Consider the following 16,005-nt stretch of genomic DNA (forward strand, 5'->3'; position numbering starts at 1 on the left):
TAAAACATTTCACCTTATGCCTTCTTGATGAGAAATTATATATTAATATCAGCGGTGCAATTCACATGCTGCAGACTAATATCATGACTTAAAAATATAATGATTACTAAGTAGTTAAAAGAGTTATAGATTGATTCATTCAATTTCCGTTTCACTTTGTAAGTCCAGCATGTCCAAGCTTAGAAGTTGCATGTCCAAGCTTAGAAGTTCTTAGACAAAGCTGAAGACAACCGAATCGATACAAACTGCAATCAGCTCAGCAGGATACTTTCCAAGGCCAAGGCACCTGCAAAAGAATTGGTAAGATTTGCAAATTACCAGCACTAACGCAAATCAACAATGCAAGATGCTTTATTCTGTGTATGTTTGGGGGGGCGGGGGTAGCAGGATTTGAAGCTCTATACACTGGAAAGTGTGATCTGAAAGTAGGAGTATGGTAGCATATGACATATTACCTACAAATCCTGTATCATGCGCATCTTCAAACTGCACCATGATTTTCATCTACAAATTGTTTCATTCCATTCAACTGAGAATGAAATATTCCAGTTTCTTGCAACAGATCTCAGTAGCTATTCTTGAATTGTAATCACAATTCTCAAATGGACGGCATTCACATGGACATCTGATTTTATCATGCAGTGCGACTTGGATGTTATGTGTCATTACTTCCATATTTAATCATGAACATGTATACAATGGTTGAGAAATCTATTTCAAATGGTATAAACTAGGCTCAAATTTCAAGCGATGAGTCAAAATTGTAGCACTGGACACACCGGATCAATTTTGCATAAACAATTTGGAAAGTTGGTATTTCCTAGCATAATAACCAATGGTTAGAAAAATATATCTATATATATATATATAGTAAAAACCAAATAAGTAAGAGCATTCTCATTAGCTTGGCCAAATGAGCAGGTTGGCTAAAATTTGTATAATTGATGTCAAAAATATCTAACATTGAATTGAGCAAATCTAAAATAATTTAGACTTTTGCTATAGTGGTTGACCAAATATAAAAAACCACAATTGATTCACAAAATATTAAAATATTAATTTCTCACTCCAAACAAACATTAAAATATTAGTCTCTCACTCCAAGCAAATATACTATTTGGTTTGTAATTAAGAAATTTAAATAGAATTTTAAATAAGTTTAATTAAATATTTTTTGTTATTAGAATTATATGACTTTTGAAAATATGATTTTTTTAATATTAATTTAATTACAATATAATTATTATTAACATTTAATTGATAGAGTTATAAAATGTGATAAAAATAAATTAAATTAATAATATTTTATTATTATATAGAGAGTGAATAAATAATGTAATATAAGATTGAATTTAAATAGAATAAATAAATATAAAAAAATATTATATTAATTAAATTTTAAAAATAAATTTGACAATAAAGATACTCTTAATTCAGAGTGACTCACAAATAGCCCAAAAAGCACCACAGAAACAAAAGTCATGCCACAGACTACTCCATGCCAAAACTCCAGGAAAAACCTGAGTTTGACTAAATTTCTGAATACAGATTATCCAAATATTTTATTCTTTTCCAAGAGTCAGAATCGGAACCAGATAATAAAATCAGCGTCAAAATCAGAATCAAAATCGGAGTCAGATAACAAAATCGGAGTCGGATAATGAGAGTCGGTATCAGATCGGAATCGGAGCAGCGTCTCTGTTCAATTTAAGAATTTTTCAAACAAAAAAATAATTTTTTACAAATTAATAAAAAAAAGGTGACGAAGGCAATTGACCAAATAAATTTATACGTGGCATGGCGTCATAGACCAGACGTGAGACCGTATTACCAAACCAAATAGCCCTTGGTATTTGGACTTTGGAGTCTTGGACCGTGTACCAACACAACGAACTGAATCCCTTCCGTCTCCCTGAGAGTGAGAGAGAGAGAGAGAGAGAGAGAGAGGCATCCCATCCATGGCGGCTTCGAAGCTCCAAGCGTTCTTGAACCACCCGGCCGGACCTAAAACCAGTGAGTTGACTCGGATGTCGTTCTATTTTGCTAAACCGTTTTTATGTACTGATGTTTGGGGTGATATAATTTTGAGAATTAAAATATATAGTTTTGGTTCGTTTCCTTCTGCACGATTAGGATGCTTGCTTTCGATAATCCTATTCTTGCCTCGTGTCTCCTCGTTTCCGTAGGAATTGCTTTCGCATAGATTTAGACCCAGTTTGTAATTTAGTTAAGTTTAATTTTAGAATAAATATAGATAGAAGTCATTATTGGGACCATCTATTTTGCACACATGATGTGGCATTATCTAGACCACACATCTTCCCAAGTAAGTGCTGGAAACAATTAACTAGAAGTAGCCATACAGTGAGTGCAAAGTGTGCACTGCTACAATGACTTTTCTCTAGCATTACTCTTAATTTTAAGCTGTGTCAAATATTTAAACACTCAACTCTAAAATAATTAAATTAATTTTAACTTAAAAACTTTTTACATATGAGACTTACATCTTTTTTTAACTCAGCACTTCTTTACATGCAGAATCTACAATTTTTTTCAACTTCTCATAATATATCTAAATTCATTTTAATATACAACCACATCTAAACTCATATTAGGTGGATTCTATAAAATTTACTTAATCATTTCAACTCACTATTATTTATAAAAAATTTAATTCAATTTATAGTGAAAACACTTCACTATTATTATTATTTTATCATTATTTTTTATATATTTTTTATTATTATTTATTATTTTATTATTATTTTGTTGGTATTATTTTCAGAATATTTTATATCTACTACACAAACATCCCGAAGTTTAGGTTCCACGTTGACTAACGAAAAAAATGATCTTTGGGATCGCAGAAGGGTTAATTAGTATCTGAGCGGTGCTCCTCTCCTCTAGTAGGGGTGATACCCGCCCCTACGGGGCGGGGCCACCCCTCCCCCGCCCCCCGCCCCTGCATATGCGGAGGTGGGGAATTTCTCCCCGGACCCCGCCCCCGCATGGCGGGGGCGGGGTCCCCCGTCCGTTGGGCCGGGGTGCGGGGGTGGACCCCCACCCGTCCGCACCCCCCGCCCCCATACTGGGCCTTTGGCCCAGTACATTTTTCTGGGCCCTAATTGGCCCAGAATCGGTTTTTGGGCCACTTTGGGCCCATAATTCGTTTTTGGGCCATTTGAGCCCATTATTTAGATTAAAAAGTATATAGATTTAAAAACAGGAAAAAAAAATATATATAAGGGATATATAGAATCATACATTGAACTATTACGTTATTAACTAATTAAGTAGTAATCATCACTAAGGCAGTAAGGCACTATGCTAAAATATTTTGTTCACAATTATACAAATTAAGAGAACTAATAAACTATTACACTATTACAAACTCCTCTAAAAGAAATAAATATTACAAATTATACAATTAACTATTGTAGCAACATTACAATTAATTATAAATTAATAAAATCATAATTTTTCAATTTGATCAATTTGATTTTGGGGTGGAGCCGTAGCGGTGAGTTCACTGAGTGGTGAGTTATGTCGATTGCTGTGAGACTGAAAATCAAGATCATAAAAGTCAATAAGTTATAAAACCTGAAATATTAATAAGTTAAAAATAAAACAAATTAGAATTAAAAAGTTATAAAGATGAAACAAAATTTTAAATGCAAAAAACAATTATGGAAGAAATTGTGCAAACCATGACAATGGTGGGTCCAATACAAAGTCATACTGCATCGGAGGTAGCCGTAGACGTCGTCTCATGTATCACTATAAGTATTAAATTTGAAATCAAATTAATGAATACCAATTAAATGAAAATAAATAAATTAAAATAAGAAATTATAAAATGAAATTAAAATAAATATCAGATCCAAACTGATCATCACTATCCTCCTCGACGTCGGCCTTCTCATACTCAAGAACATCCGGAACATGAATTGGAGTTCCCTTGATCCAATTCTGCGTGCAAATCAAAGCCTCCACAGTGGCAGGAGCTAATAAACTCCGAAATGAATCTAATACACGTCCTCCCGTGCTAAAGGCCAACTCTGAGGCTACTGTGCTAACAGGGATGGCCAAAAGTGTGCGGGCTATCTCTCCAAGGATGGGATACTTCACGGCATTCACCTTCCACCAACTTAATATATCAAAATCTGGGAAAATGGTAGAATCTCTGTTGCTAAGTATCTGTCTATCTCTGGCTGAGCCTCTATAGAAATCTGAAGGAAGGGGGTCTGCTCATACCTCTCACCCCACTCCAATCTACGTCTTTTCCCAACCTCGACTTCAGGAAACTGTGAGCTTGAGGCTGAGGGGGTAGGTGTAGGTGCCGCAATATTACCACCCTGCAGGGTGGAAAACTCATCAAATAATCTAGTAAGGGTTTCCCGAACCCTTGCTGCAATAAGCTCTGCCCATACTTGCCCGTATGCAAGGCCCAATCCAAATATCATGCCATCCAACTTATACCTCGGGTCAAAGACGACAGCTACATATAACAAAATATTAGCCTTCGTTAAATCTCCCCAATACTTGTCGTACTTTGTTCTCATAATCAATGACATCTCCCGCATCCTAATGTGACCACCCGCGACCATGTCATCTAATTCTTCTTTTACCCTACATATTTGCTGACATACAATATTGGATGTAGGGTACAAAGTTCCAAATAGCCTCATGGTGACATCGTAAAAAAGCCTCAAAAACTCTACAAAATTAGTTACAATTTCCCAATCATCCTCTACGGGTTTCCCCAATCCCCCGTGATCATCAAAATATTTAACATATTGGATGTCTTCGTCACCCAATAATGTAAATGCCAGCTTATATTCTTGGGCCGCCTCCAACATCAGAAATGTTGAGTTCTATCGTGTAGGCATATCAGTACAAAGGCCCCTCTTAGATGTTAGGCCCGCAGATCTCGCAGCAACCTTGAATTTGTCCAACCTCGAAGGAGAAGATCTCACCCATCTCACAGCAGTCCTAACCCGAGCAATCGAGTCATGAAGATCTCTCAAACCATCAGTGACAATCAGATTCAGAATATGTGCCGCACATCTCACATGCAGACACTCACCACCCATGAGTGTCTTATTTGTCTCTCTAAGATAGGTCTTTAGATGTCCTAATGCAACATCGTTAGACGAGGCATTATCGACTGTGACTGTAACCACTCGGGTCAACCCCCACTCCTTTATTGCGGCCTCCAAGGCCTTTCCAATTGTCTCACCCTTATGATCGGTGATTTTACAAAATTTTATAATTTTCTTTTGCAATGTCCAATGACAATCAATAAAATGCACAGTCAAAGACATATAATTAAAATTTTGGATCGATGTCCAAGTGTCAGTGGTGAGACAAACAAATTGATCCGCCAATTGACCCCTCAACTTCTCCTTTTCAATGTAATAATGTTTTTTTACATCTTTTGCCACCGTGTGGCGAGAAAGAATGTTAAACCTTGGTTCCAAGTAGCGAGAATACGCTTGGAACCCTTTCTTATCAACAATTTGAAAAGGTAGCTCGTCCATTATGACCATACGAGCTAGGTGTCTTCTACACTCATCGGGATCATACTTAGTATACCCCTTCAAAGTTGCACCCCCACTAGTCTCATCCGCCATTTTTTTAAGTCCAATTTCTAGCCTAGATTGGCTTTTGTCTTGTAATGATCTTAATATTGGACTTTTTTTGCATTGCTCTTCTAAGTGCACCTTTAATTGTGAGGTACCATGTTTCCTATAGTGACATCCATAAATTTTTCCACAATAGTTACACTTGGCTTGGGGGTTACTTGAGTCACCACCCTCTAGTTTGGTGAAATGACTCCAAACTATTGAAGCAGGTTTCTTGTTGGGCTTGGGGGCGGGGCAAGGTGCCGTAGGGCTAGGGGTAGGGGTTTGACCAGGAGGGGTAGGTGTAGGTGTAGGGGTAGGGGTAGGGGTGCCCTCGGCCTGGAAAGGAGAGCTCGCACTAGAATCTGCTGGCATATCCATGAACTCAAGCAAACAACAAATCTGAAATTATAGAAAACATAGCAAATATATAATGAACATAAAAAAAAATTAGAATAAAAAATTAGACCATATAATTCATCAAACAATTGTAAAAAATTTAAAGTCATAAATTTTAGGCATTAAAAAGACACATTAATTATTCAAGTTATAAAAAGACTTATAGTGGTTTTAGTTATTTTTATTGTGTTAGTATGAATGTTCCAAATTTGTTGAGGACTTTGTCTTGTCACCCTAAATGCTTTCTTTTTACTAAAACAACATGTTTATGCAAATTCTCTTTTGTGTTCAAATGAATTTGACATTCATAATATATATATATATATATATATATATATATATATATTTATAACTTGAAAGACTATAAGGCATAAGCATAGCAACTATATAAATTATAATGAACATAAAAAAAAAAAAAAAAAAAAAAAAAAGTAGAATAAAAAAAAGTTCCACTTGACATTCATAATTAGATATATATATATATATATTTCATCTTAATTCATTATATTGAATTTCGAAATACCCTAGTGCATTCTTTTTTTTTTTTTTTTTTTTTTTTTGTTCAATTTGGTAGGGAACATCAAATTCTGTTTTTAAACCCCTAAATTAATTTTTTAAACCCCTAGTGCATAGCAATTTTAAAGATTAAACCCCTAAATTTATTTAGGGGTTTCAAAGATTGAAACCCCTAAATTAATTTAGGGTATTTGGAAACCCTAAATTAATTTAGGGGTTTCAAAGATTGAAACCCCTAAATTAATTTAGGGTTTCGGATTGGGCTCTTTAGGGTATTTCGAAACCCTAAATTAATTTAGGTTGAAACCCCTAAATTAATTTAGGGTATTTGGAAACCCTAAATTAATTTAGGGGTTTCAAAGATTGAAACCCCTAAATTAATTTAGGGTTTCGGATTGGGCTCTTTAGGGTATTTCGAAACCCTAAATTAATTTAGGGGTTTCAAAGATTGAAACCCCTAAATTAATTTAGGGTATTTCGAAACCCTAAATTAATTTAGGGGTTTCAAAGATTAAAACCCCTAAATTAAATTAGGGTTTCGGATTGGAGCCCTATACACAATAATATTGAAATTCAGTGATTTACACACATTATATAATGCAAAAAAAAAAAAAAAAATCACAGCACACAATTCACGGGTCACGGACTCACGGGTGCCATTCAAAATTTCAAAGATCAAACCACATGCACAATCTAAACTCCACAGCACACAATTCACAAAATCCCATCCTCCATCTCCGATAAATCCCATCCTTCCTCCAATCTCCATTAAATATGTAAATAAAAAAAAATTGAAGTGTTGAATTTGGGTTTATTACCTTCGGAGATGCAGAGAGAGGAACCGGGTGCGAGTCCGAGTCGTGCGACGGGGATGGTGATGCTTGAACAAGGGACCGAGCGGCGGCTCACGGCTGCGAGGCTACGACTGCGAGAGTGAGAACTCGCCAACTCGGGGCTCGGCAGAGGCAAGAAGGGGGGGGGGGCTGGGTAGTGGGTAAGGTCCGTAAGGACTAAGGGTTTCAGTTTTAATTTTAAACCCAGGCATGAAACGACGTCGTTTCATGCCTGGTTTTTTTTTTTTTTAATATATATGTAAATAACGTATAATATATAATATAATTATATATAATTATAATTATATATATATAATAATATCCGGCGGGGCGGGGCGGGTTATATCCGGGGCGGGGGTCACCCCAGCCCGCCCCCGCCCCCGGATGTTGCCCCAGATGCGGGCGGGTGGCCCCGCCGCCCGCATCTGACGGGCGGGGTGATCCGCCCCGCCTAACGGAGGCGGGGCGGAAGCGGGTCGGGGCAGCGGGGGCGGGGCCCCGCTGCCCACCCCTATCCTCTAGTTACTTTTTTTTTCTTTTTTTTTTCACTTTTTTTAATATATTTAAATATTTTAAAAAAATAAAAAAATATCAATATACTTAAAATTACTTTTTTAATTACTAAATTAAAATATATATATATATATATATATATTTGCTCAGCAGTCTACTGTAGCAGTCAAGTATGCACGGTATCTTTTCTCTATCTTAAAATCTGCTCTGTGAACGTAAAGCTAATTGTGACCGAAATTGCTCTCGTTATTCTTGTTGTGGAATCACTAGGGAAGACCTGATGAGCTTTGGATTTCTAAACTCCCTCCCTCTCTCTCTCTCTCTCTCTCTCTTAATTTTAAAAACTAGGCTTTGTTTGAATTTAGAGTTGATATCAACTCATCTCATCTCATCTAATCATTTTAATTTTTTTAAATATTCACACAATATAATAAACAATTCAACTTTTTCAAATCTCAAAAAAATAATAATATCAAAAAATAATATTCTAATCATATTTTATTTAACTTTTAACTTTTATCTCAATTCATCTCATATCAAACCACCATCCAAATCTCACCTTAGTCTTTGTCTGTGAGCATGGCATTTCTGGTCAAACCACCTGAAAGGCTTGGAGGCCAGAAACATCATCATCCATAGATAGATGCCTTCTGTCGAATTAGTTTGACAGGTGAAATTTAAAAGAGAACAAAAATGTTCCCTGTGCTTCTTACTATTTTTAAAAAATCGTTACATGTGTTTCGATGTATTAGTTGCTTTGCTTGAATGGATGTTACCATTTGTCAATAGTTACTGTATGCATGCATAAATTAGCTGCGTTGCAGTTCACTTTTGGGCACCAACTTTCAAATGGGGCATCAGCATAGCCAACATTGCCGACTTCTCCAAACCACCAGAAAAGCTTTCATATCCTCAGCAAATAGGTATAATACATGAATTCATATGCATGTTTGTCATGGTGTGCATATGATCAGTCGCTCACAAACACAAGCATACACATGCAGCACATAAGTTCAAACATATAATCAGAGTCTGTATTCAACAAGTGGATACTTATTAGTAATTTAAGTGTTCTTTTTCCTGCTTCGATTTGCACCAACTTATCAATTTCTCACTCTTACTTTATCTTATGCAGCGGTTGCATGCACTGGAATTATCTGGTCACGTTATAGCACTGTAATCACCCCGGTAGGTTTTACTAATGATACAATTGCCTGCCTTAGGAGATACAGATAATGATGATGTAATACCTCCAACAGTGTTGTATTGATTCTTTGCACAAATTTAATATGACAGAGACACTGTCAACCTGCATATGCAGAACACTTTCTACTTGGTGACATTCATTTTCTTCATGCTTATTGCTTTGTATGTGTGCATTTGTGTAGCTTCTACATATTTGAGTTAATCTTTCAATCAGATTATCATATTTAAGGTTTGAGTGCGTGTTTTGACTGGTTCATATGGTTGATTGTAATAGTGATATCGTGAATTATATATCTAAATTTCTCCCCCTCTATTGGTTGTATCAGGAAATGAATAGCTTTCCACAAGTGTCTTTTCAATTTCTTCACAAATTACTGAGCTTTATCTCTTATTGCTGCCTTATTTCTAGGTTTCTCGTCTCCCAAAAGCAAAATGGGGAGTTTCATCTTAATCCTCTCTCTCTTGCTCTCTAGCTTTTGCCAAAATCACCTTTTGCTTTAGGTTCACCGTGTGCATCCCTAGAAAGAGTGAAGTTGAATGCGCCATAGAAATATATGAACTCCATGTTTATGCTATTATCTGATCTTTTAATCAATGATTCTCACCCCAAAAAGATAAAAAGTAAGGAGTAGGGAAGCACATTTTGAAGGGGAAATGAAACAGTCAGTAATAAAAAGAGAGGCAAAAACACCTTATGCTGTTCTAATTCCTCTGTAGTTAATGAAGAATATTCTTATTCATAAAAAATAATAATGTGGAATATTCATTTTTTGCTCACTTCTTGATATTGCTTAATGAATTTTTTATGGGGTGGGAGTTTGTGCATAATTCTAATTCTCGATTAGATTTTATTTCAATTTGCAGAAGAATTGGAACCTTTTTAGTGTAAGTTTTGCAATGGCAGGGACGGGACTCTACCAACTTTCACGCCAAATAAGGTAAGTTGGATCGAATTATTATGATCTATATGAGTTCTTTCATATAGGGAAACAAAAAAAAAAAAAAAAAAAATCTGTGAATGGTTAGTTTTAACTGATCAAATCATTTGCATAATAAAAGGGTGTTGAAAGAGGGAAGATGAAAGGTCTTAGTTGTTTAATTTGGAACGTGGTAGGATTTTCAATTAAACTTGCTGAAAACTCCAATGGGAAATGTCGTAGATTTTCTTGCTGTAATGTTTTCTCCATGTTTTACATGAATGTCTTCATGACTCCCACCCCACCCTTTTTAACTTTTTCAGGCATGATTATTTCTCCAATGAAGAAGTACCTGTTGCACAAGAATGATGACAAAAAGTTATAAACTTCCTTTCCTTGCATATTATTCAAGTACCTATACTACCATGCTTCTATCCTTGTGTATTTGTAACTTTGTTGATTGTCACTCTACTGGTAAACAAGCTATAAATAATTGAGCCCTTGAGCATTCAAGGTTCCCAAACTGAATGATGGTTTCTAAAAAACACTAGTTTTTATCTTTGTGAAATATCGTGATTGTCAAAAATCTTATCGGATTCTTTGCCATCGGTGAAGATTTATATGTTTGTGCTTGAAACTTCTTGTGTCAAGTTTGGACAATGACATGGTATGGCATGTTACACCTCCACACAGTGCCTTGTGTCAAAAACATTATTATAATAGGACATGGCATGTTTCATGTGACTTATTATGATGAATCGGTTCTCAAAACCAGCCTGGTGCAGCTAGTTAAACTAGTATTGCTAAGGCTCTTAAATTCATGAGCGATGTTATTCATCATCATATTTTCATTATTCTCTAAGGTAAATGATAAGGACACTGCATATGAATGAAGCATGATATTCAGCTGATATTCATCACTATTTTGACCTACTTCATAAGACATTTCACCTGCTGCCTTCTTGATGAGAAATTATATATTAATATCAGCGGTGCAATTCACATGCTGCAGACTAATATCAGGACTTAAAAATATAGGGATTTCTTGAAGTAGTTAGAAGAGTGCTAAGATTGATTCATTCAATTTCCGTTTCACTTTGTAAGTCCAGCATGTCCAAGCTTAGAAGTTCTCAGACAAAGCTAAAGAGAAAAACATTTCATTGTCATCTCCTAAAGACTAAAACCGATCGATACAAATTGCAATCAATTGAAGACTAAAGTACATGCATATGCCACTAGAATACGCTTGCCTACAACGGCCAGTGGCTCAATATGTCAATAACAAATTTGTCTCTTTGAATCAGGCACAAACAAATAGATTGCTGACCATCATGCCCTCAGTCGGCAACCTAAAACCCAAGGGCTGCCATCAATCATGTCCCAACACTACCTGCCCTGCCTTCCCTTTCCTACTAACTATCTCTCATCTGATCAGTTTTGAATCAGGCTCATGGTCACCATCATGCCCCTTCAAGCCTAAACTCAAATCCAAAGTGCTTTCGTTCAGATCTTGGCATACTACTTGATTATTTTCCTGAGACAAAAATAATAATTGGATTCAATATTACATGTAACCTTTCAGTGAGACATGTATACGTAATTTAGGATTAATCACAATCCTGCAATGCAAAGCAGACTTTGAAACTAAAAATTTTTCCTGTACCAGTCTTTGGGAATGCAGCTGGAAATCAGAGACAATGGATTACTTATCTTATTCAACATTCCTCTTTTATAACTATAATTCAGAGTTTAAAAATAAAACCCCGTGTTTCTTAATTTTTAAGGCAGAACAGATAGCTAGGTAAGTGGCAGGATTCTGTAAGTGACCTTCACTGAATCACCATTCACGCTTTTCTTTCTTTTCCTTTTTTATGCTAAAGCAATGACCAAGATTAACTAACTAAATTTGAGCATTGCCCTTATCCATCGGTACACATAGTCTTTCTGTTCAGATCACTTTGTGTGAAGTGTGAGCACAAGTTCTGTACCTTAGATACCATATTCCCACCAAGAGTTTTACCTACCTATGTAATGATGAAAACAAGAATGTGATGTGTAAGCATTTTCACCTGACTTTCCTCTGGCAAATCATTAATGTCAGGTTTTTCATCCAAAATGTCTCCCCTGGGGGTGGACTCAGTATCAATTGATTTAGAATCGTCATCAACCTTTTCAGCAGCTTCGTTTTCGGCATCCTCATTCTTCTGTTCCTCTAGAACGGCAATCTGCACAGCCCAACGGCCAAAATGACCATGAATCCAAAAAGCCCGTAACAACAAACAAAACATAATGATAATCAAACTATTCGAAGGGAACCAATCTAGAAATAAATCTTCCATGATGGGTGGTCATTTAGGACATACTGTTAGAAGGGAACCAATCTAGAAATAAATCTTCCATGATGGGTGGTCGGTCATTTAGGACATACTGTTAGGTTCAGCCTTCTATAGAATGTGTTTTCTACCAAATCATTCATTAAAACACAAAACAATTACAACCAAACACAGAAGAAGGGCTTGTTTGCAATTCTACTCTTCCCAGGCACCAGCATAGAAGCTTACTTCCAGCATTACTAACACATACTGGAGAAAGGTATTCCCGTAGCCTTTTCTTTCCTTCCTTTTCTGTATTCAGACAGCAGTACAAAGTACTTAAACAAGCATTTGACCATTTTTTCATATGAATTTTTTTAAGTGGAACAAGGATTTTATTGATGATATAAATAAGCATAGCACAAATATATGGGACATATACAAGAGCGATACCTAAACATGATAGCAGGGGGGAAAAAAGACCAAAGATTGAATCTCCGGTTATCCGGGATTAAAAATCTCTAATTCCCACCAACAAGCAACGATCATAAACTATAGTTACAAATCATGTCACAAAGCCTCAATTTCCATGTAATGTTTAGTGAGACAGACACGTTTCAGAACTATTTTCAACAGAGTATCCTCTTCTACTTAAAAGCAACCCCGGAATGACATTAATGATGCTTGGTTCAATTCAGAATGCATTACTGCAGGATGCCAATCTCTTTTCTCAGATGCCATTCAATAATAAGATAACTTTAGAACTGTCATAAAGAAAAAGACTAGATATGGCACACAAAAGATGCGCCAGTATGTATGTAGGTCAGAAGTTAGAACTGCAAAAAAGAGGAAAAAAAATAATCTCACATCTTGTTTTTACAGCTATGTCAATGAGCATTGGAGAAGTACAGCTTAACCTCATGCCTAAAAAATTATTCCATAAAACACCTTGCATTTCCAAATCTATTACATTTAAACTGCTCAGTCTATGGTTTCACAAACATCAAACCACTAAAATCAACACGTTAAAATACCGAGCCAACAGTTTATTTCAACATGGAAAGTCCAACCAGTGCACATCCAACCCTGAGAACAAGACTTCAGAAGTTGCAAGGTTTAAGTTGCCACACACAAGAGCAACCCATACATAACCTTTATTTTTAATTTTACACACAAGACCATTGTAGATAATCACATCATCAATTGTGTCCTTTTAGCAGAACAGACCGTTAAAAATAAAATGCTTTGTAAGCATGAAAGAAATCTTCTACAACCCAGATAAATCTATCAGCATCTATTTCTCTTAAAAAAACAGATGAAATTATTAAAATCCATCATAGCTTGTCTTCACAATCTTATGAACCGACAATGCAGCCAATCCAAAAAGGGTCCATTGCATAAAGACATCATGAGAAGTTGAGAACCAATCTACAAACAAGCGTTTTTAAAGTAGCAGTGCTATGGTATTAAAGCGTAAAACTTTAACTGGGGCTACCAAGTATTCAAGTCTTTGGAACACTTGGGATTTCGGGGCATTGGACTCTCACCAATGTTCGTGTTATAGAAGCCAAACTTTCTATGGCTAAAATTTGTGTGGAAAACATACTGTATAGAGAATGACAACATGGTTGTTTGTACTTGAATATTTGTATGCCCTATAAATAGCTGAGCCAAAATCATCACTAAAATGGCAAAGATATAAGCCTCCCCGCCCCCAGCCCCACAACCCAAAAAAGGAATGGCTATATACACGTGCTTACAAAATTACAGTGTACATACACATGGGAGTCATATCCAACAAGCACTCCTCAAAAATCTTTCAACTAGATATGCCCAAGTACACTTATCCACATGGCATATCCACAAGTCCACATGGAGTCCTAACAAAGCTAAAGTCTCAACATTAATGTTCTTATAAAAAATAAAAAATAAAAAGTCTCAACGTTTATGTAATTTTTAAGTCCACAAGGTAACATGTTAATGGTCCTTACAACGACTCATAACTGAAAATTCAAAACATTCCAGCATAGTAAATGCCAACCAATCCCCAATCAGGTCCATATTTTGTTTCCCTTTCTTTTCCAGTACATCCACTAAACACCAAAGCAAAAGCAATCTAAGAAGACCCCAAGTCATCCAAAAAAATTCTTCCAACCCATAAACCAAAACCCTGAAAATGACACTTACCCAAAAACCCAGATCACATATCAGCTTCCACAGACCAAAACCCACAATTCTGCAAATATCCCAAAAAGCAGGTCACTTGTTTACAGACCATTTTCTCAAATAACCCAAACCCATAATGCTTTGGTCAAAATAAAAATCCCAGTAAACACCCACATGACCAAATTCAAATACTGAAACCCAAATTAAAAGAAAAATGAAGATCCCAAGAAAATAATAACTAATTGAAGGAAATTACTGGAATGTATTTGAATTTACGACGAGGCGGTTCCTCCGGAGCAGCCGCTGCGTCATCCTTGCCAGAATTCCTGTCACCATTACTGTTATTGCCGTTGTTGCTCTGAGTGATTGGGGTCCACTTGTAAAGCAGTAGATGTGAACCGTTATTACCGTTGGTCGAGCCGTTGCTTTTGTTGTTTTGGTTGTGAATCTGGTGAGAGTGATTGGTAGTGGTGGTGGTGTTGTTAGAGGCAGCACTAGTAGATGGCGCTACGTGGACCCACTTCTTCTTCCACTTCCTCACTGCCCCATTGAACACCGTGGCCGGTCCGTACCGAGTCGAGGAGCGCCCCAGTCGGGCCCCCACCCCCTCCATGATTCGCTGATCTGAATCGGTTCCAACAGGGCGTCCGATCCCCTCGACACACCGCAAAAATAAATAAATCTCTTTTTCTCTCTCTTTTCCCTTTATTTTTTTTTTTTTTTTCTATTACTCTTGTCAGAGATGGATGTATTTCTAAGTTTGGCTGAGATTTGGTAGCCAAATCCGGCTTGACTAATTTGAAACTATCAGGATGCAGCCCTATCTTTATAGGAAAATTATTCGTATCACCGATAGCCGCAACACATCTTATTTGCTGCGGTTAAAAAAAAAAAAAAAAAAATGTGTGGTGTGCTGAGTTACTGGCTGATGCGTAAAATTGTTCATCTTTATATATCTGCCGAGTATATGTTTGGATATTTAGATAAGTTAAATATATTTTATAGATTTCTTGAATTTAATTTTTTTTAGATTGAAATGTAAGAAATATATTAAAATAAATTTAATTTTTTTATAAAAAAATTAAAAAAATAATAGATTTCATCAATAATTATTTAAAATGAGTTGAGTTTGGTTTAACAACCAAATACAACTTAGAGGAAAAAAATAAAAAGTGTTTTAGTGTAGGATAGTTGAATAAAATTTTTCTTATTAAAGAGTTTTGCTATATATAAGCTAGTGTATTAACACACCAATTATAGTAGACTCATTATAATTTTAAAAATAAATTTTATATAGAAATCTTACATCACATATTTCTATCTAATCAATATGTGATTTATCATTTTTATCTTTCTATTTAAATGCTAAAATATGTGTATTTAAATAAAACAAAAATATAAATTACATATCGGTTAGGTGAAGGTATATGATGTAAGGTTTTTTTATAGCATTTCTCAATTTTAAAAAGAGTCATGCTAATATGTCTCCTAATTTATACCATTCACTTTAGCCCCTTTA

At 35.7% G+C, this 16,005-nt stretch overlaps 2 protein-coding genes and 1 long non-coding RNA gene across 3 annotated transcripts; 1 reads left to right on the top strand and 2 right to left on the bottom strand.

Annotated features, from left to right (window-relative positions):
* Window positions 1–84: 84 nt before the first annotated feature.
* Window positions 85–1,860, bottom strand: LOC121265339. Its single transcript, XR_005940651.1, has 3 exons — window positions 1,448–1,860; window positions 456–820; window positions 85–286 (listed from the first exon to the last, which is right to left on the bottom strand). It is a non-coding gene; the product is annotated as an uncharacterized LOC121265339 (long non-coding RNA).
* A 7-nt stretch (window positions 1,861–1,867) lies between these two features.
* LOC121265338 (mitochondrial pyruvate carrier 4-like) lies at window positions 1,868–10,381 on the top strand. Its single transcript, XM_041168927.1, has 5 exons — window positions 1,868–2,013; window positions 8,710–8,808; window positions 9,021–9,073; window positions 9,956–10,029; window positions 10,332–10,381. The coding sequence occupies exons 1-5, from the start codon at window positions 1,959–1,961 to the stop codon at window positions 10,375–10,377; spliced, it is 327 nt and encodes a 108-aa protein (XP_041024861.1). The 5' UTR covers window positions 1,868–1,958; the 3' UTR covers window positions 10,378–10,381.
* Window positions 10,382–11,059: 678 nt separating this feature from the next.
* LOC121265340 (uncharacterized protein DDB_G0285917-like) lies at window positions 11,060–15,284 on the bottom strand. Its single transcript, XM_041168928.1, has 3 exons — window positions 14,743–15,284; window positions 12,078–12,233; window positions 11,060–11,542 (listed from the first exon to the last, which is right to left on the bottom strand). Exons 1-3 carry the CDS (start codon window positions 15,097–15,099, stop codon window positions 11,432–11,434), a joined length of 624 nt encoding a protein of 207 aa, XP_041024862.1. The 5' UTR covers window positions 15,100–15,284; the 3' UTR covers window positions 11,060–11,431.
* Window positions 15,285–16,005: the final 721 nt, after the last annotated feature.

The sequence above is a fragment of the Juglans microcarpa x Juglans regia genome, chromosome 5D (assembly GCF_004785595.1).
Source record: "Juglans microcarpa x Juglans regia isolate MS1-56 chromosome 5D, Jm3101_v1.0, whole genome shotgun sequence".
Classification (NCBI taxonomy): domain Eukaryota; kingdom Viridiplantae; phylum Streptophyta; class Magnoliopsida; order Fagales; family Juglandaceae; genus Juglans; species Juglans microcarpa x Juglans regia.

Coding starts and splice junctions, on each gene's coding strand:
- LOC121265338 (XM_041168927.1), top strand. CDS start 1,959: ATGGCGGCTTCGAAGCTCCAAGCGTTCTTGAACCACCCGGCCGGACCT. Junction 8,809..9,020: donor TTCATATCCTCAGCAAATAG/GTATAATACATG, acceptor TATCTTATGCAG/CGGTTGCATGCACTGGAATT. Junction 10,030..10,331: donor CAACTTTCACGCCAAATAAG/GTAAGTTGGATC, acceptor TAACTTTTTCAG/GCATGATTATTTCTCCAATG.
- LOC121265340 (XM_041168928.1), bottom strand. CDS start 15,099: ATGGAGGGGGTGGGGGCCCGACTGGGGCGCTCCTCGACTCGGTACGGA. Junction 12,234..14,742: donor GTAAATTCAAATACATTCCA/GTAATTTCCTTC, acceptor TGGGCTGTGCAG/ATTGCCGTTCTAGAGGAACA. Junction 11,543..12,077: donor ATTTGCCAGAGGAAAGTCAG/GTGAAAATGCTT, acceptor TTTTTGTCTCAG/GAAAATAATCAAGTAGTATG.